This window comes from Benincasa hispida, unplaced genomic scaffold, assembly GCF_009727055.1.
Source record: "Benincasa hispida cultivar B227 unplaced genomic scaffold, ASM972705v1 Contig1456, whole genome shotgun sequence".
Classification (NCBI taxonomy): domain Eukaryota; kingdom Viridiplantae; phylum Streptophyta; class Magnoliopsida; order Cucurbitales; family Cucurbitaceae; genus Benincasa; species Benincasa hispida.
In genome coordinates this window covers 1-4,986 of record NW_024064015.1, presented here as the reverse complement: position 1 = coordinate 4,986, position 4,986 = coordinate 1, and the positions used below count along the sequence as shown (strand labels likewise).

General features: G+C 33.5%; 2 protein-coding genes across 3 annotated transcripts; both read left to right on the top strand.

Annotated features, from left to right (window-relative positions):
- Positions 1-1,769: 1,769 nt before the first annotated feature.
- LOC120068923 (disease resistance protein RLM3-like) lies at positions 1,770-4,191 on the top strand. 2 transcript variants are annotated; one of them, XM_039020561.1, is made up of 3 exons: positions 1,770-2,337; positions 2,604-3,657; positions 3,806-4,191. In XM_039020561.1, exons 1-2 carry the CDS (start codon positions 1,838-1,840, stop codon positions 2,767-2,769), a joined length of 666 nt encoding a protein of 221 aa, XP_038876489.1. In that variant the 5' UTR covers positions 1,770-1,837; the 3' UTR covers positions 2,770-3,657; positions 3,806-4,191. The 2 variants fall into 2 exon arrangements, with proteins under 2 accessions (XP_038876489.1, XP_038876490.1); XM_039020562.1 differs by having other exon boundaries at positions 2,604-3,715.
- Positions 2,889-3,657, top strand: LOC120068924 (disease resistance protein RML1A-like; the record flags this gene model as incomplete). Its single annotated transcript, XM_039020563.1, has 2 exons — positions 2,889-3,081; positions 3,548-3,657. Coding segments are annotated over exons 1-2 (303 nt in total), but the record flags the coding sequence as incomplete, so codon positions are not given.
- Positions 4,192-4,986: the final 795 nt, after the last annotated feature.

Genomic DNA, 4,986 nt, shown 5'->3' with positions numbered 1-4,986 from the left:
ATTGAGCAAAAGAAGCTCTCCTAATATTAGGCAAGGGAGTAGAGGAATTCTACATAATATGTTGATGAGTTTTAAATGTTATTCCGAACCTTGGTATGTTAATGAGAATGTTTATTATTAAGCTAATTATACTATGAGTTATGGAAGCATGTTTTCTTAAAAGAAGTTACTCACTGAGTTTTCTAACTCACTCTTTTAAATATTTCCTCTACAGGTAGCAATCGACGTCCCGAGCCTAGCATTTCTGCTAGTCAGTCACTTCTCAGACCCTCAGAAAATTGAAGCTCGGTGACTCATCATGTTTTATTAATCTAGTCTTTATGCTCATGTCATAGGGGAACAGGGTAGACTTGTGTTGAACAGTGGTTGTAATAGAACTAGTTTTTTGAAACTGCTATGCATGTTGAAGTTAATATTTTGTTAATAGTAATCTGTATGCTTTAAGTTGTTGAGATTGTGTGTAATGTGAATTATAAACTACTAAGCAGGTGTAACAGGTACGAGGGACACATGTTTACAGGAGTATGTTGGTAATAGTTGTCATAAAAAGGATTGACAACTACTGTTTTCACATCTCTTCTCGGATTAGGAGGGTAATCTAGGAAGAGGTGTGACATATCAAGTGCATTATTATCAAGTTTATTAATAGTATATCAGGCAAGTGTACCAACAATATAAATGATTGCATCATTTATCAAGTTTATAAATTGTATATCAGTCAAGTGCATCAACAATATAACAAGTGCATCATTATCAAGTTTATAAATTGTATATCAGTCAAGTGCATCGACAATATAACGAGTGCACCAATCGGTAAATACTTGAAGTAACACTTGTATGTATCAATAGGATATCTAACAATGATCAATAATCCATGTATATCAATAATATATCTAACAACAACTAACATTTAATTAATAATTTTTGAAGTAAAAGATGTATGTTTCATTTTATAAGCATGAGATTTCAAGTGTATCAATGGTTTATCAGACACCAATCAGTAAATAATTTATTAACTGGTATAATTAAAATGAAGTATATTGCTAATATATCACCTATATATATTCAACATTGGTATATCACTTAGTGAATACACTAAAGATTGAATATATCAATAGCAGAAAGTATTTTAGACTTTTACTTATTTAACACTTGGGTTGAGCTAGTGTTTTGCTAAATCTGCAATAACAAAAAAATAAAAAAGGGAAAAATTGTAAAATTGATATTTTATTTTACTATGCATACAACTACCCTTCATCTCAAAGAGATTTTGTAATTTGTCTTATTGTTATTAGGGATAATGGTAAGAATAGCAACAAATATTATTGGTAAATACATTCCATTGTTCTAGTATTTAAATTTTACTTTCATAGGTGCATTAAAAGGTAATCAATAATATATATGATATTCTTCATATTTCGTATATATATTATTTATATTGTTAATACATCAACAAAAAAAAAAAAAATGATTATTAAATGGAAATCAAGTTGAAATTTTTTACTATATTTACCCACTACTTGTTAGATTGCGATAGTCTTTTATTAAGTTAAGATTATATAGTGGCTAAAAAAATTGAGATTATATAGACAATCTTTCTTTAGTCTCTATTTGACTATTAATAAAACCGCAAACGAAATTAAAATATTGTAATAAAGTCAAGGGAGAATTATTGATTTCGAATTTTAGTTTTGTAGCATCTGTCTCAGCCCCACATCATTTGATTGTCTTATCTTAGCTTTCATTTTAATATTATAAAAAGTAGTTTGGGCTAACCATAGTTAACTCCATTACTGTCATTTTAATTAGTTTCCTCCTCGAGTCGGGTCAATACTCCATGGCTGAACCTTCATCGTCGTCGTTTCAACCCATTTCTTCTCCGGCCAATAATATCGCAGTTCAATATGATGTATTCGTGAGTTTTCGAGGCGAAGATGTTAGAAACAATTTTGTTAGCCATCTTCAGGCTGCATTCAAACGCAAAGGAATCACAACTTTTTTCGATGAAGAGCTCAAGAGAGGGCAACAAATCTCTCCCGCTCTTCTTAAAGCTATACAACAATCTTCCATTTCCGTCGTCGTTTTCTCTGAGAACTATGCTTCTTCTAGATGGTGTTTGGATGAGCTTTTGAAGATTGTTGAATGTAGAAACACGTATGGCCAGATCGTCCTCCCGGTTTTCTACCATGTAGATCCATCAAATGTCCGAAATCAGACAGGGATTTATGCAGAAGCATTCGCTAAACATCAGCAAACTCGCGAACAAGATGAAATACAAAAATGGAGGGATGCTCTCACAGAAGTTGCAAATTTGTCTGGTTTGGATTCCGCTAACTGGTAACTTAAACTTCTTTTAATATTTTATTCATTTTGTCATCTTTTACATTACTTTATATTATAAATCATTTTGATCCGAAGTGTTTTCATATTATTAAAGTTTGTTTTCTTTAGAACCACTAAATTATTAAAAAGGGCACAGAAGAGGTTATGGCCTGAGGAAAAGAAATTTAGGGGAGGGGGAAAAAAAAAAAAAGAGGAGTAAGGAGAGGGGGAGATTGTGACATCTATCTTTTATTCTATTCTTTTTGTGGCATTTTTTTCAGGAGGCTAGAGTCTGAAATGATTGACAAAATCACTCAAGAAATACTTAAGAAACTAGACCGTTTAACGTTAAATAACGTCGATGGGGTAGTTGGAATTGAAGTTCGTGTGGAGCGTATTGAGTCTTGTCTACGTCTGATGATTCCAATGATGATGTTCGCATTTTAGGCATTTGGGAATGGGTGGCATTGGTAAAACTACAGTTGCCACAGCTTTGTTTCATAAAATAAAATATGAATTTGATGGTTATTGCTTTCTTGAGAACGTTAGAGAAAATTATGGTAAAAATGGCATGGACTACCAAATTTACAAAGGATGCTCTATCTCAAGTTACGCAGGAACAACAACACCTTTCAATGCATATTTCAAGAGCTTTCCTTAAAAGTAGGTTGTGTGGAAAGAAGGTGCTCATTGTTCTTGATGATATTGATGACATAGAACAATTAGAGAATTTAAGTTGGAGGATGAATTGGTTTGGAGGTAGGAAGTAGAATTGTCATAACAACTAGAAATAGACAACTTCTTATTGATCAAAGTTGATGAAGTTTATGACTACGCAAGGGAGCATTTGTCTGATGAGGAAGCTTTGCTTCCTCTTTAGTCACTATGCGTTTAAAACAACCCAACCACCAGAGAATTACCTTGAGCTTTCGAGAAAGGCTATAAATTATGCATCAGGGATTCCCTTAGCTCTCAAGCTCTTAGGTTCTTATCTACGTAAAAAAGATGAAAGAACGTGGAAAAGTGCATTGCTAGACTAGAAAGATTTTCGATGATGAAATATCTAGGAGAGTACTAGAGCTAAAGCTTTGAAGGACTTAATTCAAATGAGAAAGACCATTCTACTTGATGTAGCATGTTTCTTTAAGGGAGAGGATATTGAACTTGCCAGTTTAGTATGGGAGCTTGTGGCTTTTTCTCGCATGATGCTATTTTCTGTACTTAGTGACAAGTGTCTCATATCAATGGAAAACAACAACTCTCGACTTTGGATGCATTGATGTTAATTCAAGAGATGTGCAAAGCAAATTGTTCGAAAAGAGAGCATTGAACCAGGTGAGCGCACTCGGTTGTGGAATCTAAAGAATATCTTCATGTATTTAACAAAGATAGTGTGAGTATTACGAGTTGTTTTAGGATTATGCGTGCCTTGGCATACTAATTAATTAACTGGATATATTCTACTTGTTTGATTATAATACAGGGGACTCCAAAAATTCAATGCATAATCTTGGATTGTCAGAAACTAAAGAGGTATTAGAATTAGGGTGAGGAAGCTTTTGTGAAAATGGAGAAACTGAGATTGTTGAAGTTTCTTCTCTAGACAATTAGATGAAATCAGCACCAACATAGGCTTCCTCGTGGTTTGACAATGCTTCCAGATAGCTGACATATCTTTTTTGGGATTTTCTATCCGAACAAGTTTCTTGCTTCAAAAATTTCATCCAGAAAATCTTGTTGGGTTGTTTTTACGCCAGAGTTGCAATAGACAACCGGTGGAAAGGACATCGGTAATATTTATTTATTTATTTCTCTCTCTTTCTCCTGTATTTGAAAGGGCCGAGTAATTTGTCAATTGTTAAAAAAGTTAGTTGGGTTAATGAATTATTATTATTATTTTTTTGATGATTACTTTTTCTTTTTCTCTTACAACGTTTAAACATTTTACAATTGACCTCAACAATTCTAGTTCTTTGATCGATCTATCGGATTCAGTATTGGGTTGATTCACACGACTGTACAGAATTAACTAAAATCCACCCTTTCTATCAGCACTCTAAGAACAACTTTTTTATCTGAATCTAAAGCGTGCTGTAGGAAGCTACGGAATCTTGCAAGCAACATATGTATGGAATGTCTCGAAAGGCTTTTTTCTTCAATGGTTGTGAAAACCTCCAATACTTTCCAACCATTTCTGTAATAATGGAACGTTTGTATGAATTTCCTAGATGGAAATGGTGTGTCAAATCTGCCTTCAATCCATTGAAAATCTCACTGGTCTTACTAAGCTTACACTTTCAAAACGCAAAAAACTCTGGGTCTTCCAAATAGCATCTTAATTTGAAACGTCTTGAAAAACTTTTTCTCTCTGGTTGTGAAAGCTCCAACATCTTCCAGAAAACATTGGGCATTTAAGAATCATTATCAGAGTTTTTATGCAGACGGAACTTCAATTAAACAAGTTCCATCCTCCATTATCTATTTGAAGAATATTTCAAAGGTTATCATTTGGTGGATGATATATTGAAAATATCTCTCCCAATCCCATTGGTTGTCTTAGGGTTACTTCCTAGAAGCAACAGTAGTCCAAGAGTGTAATGGGTGGTTTGCAGTTGCCTCCTTTGGGCGGCTTCAAAATCTTAGTAGTCTTTGTCTTAGTAACTG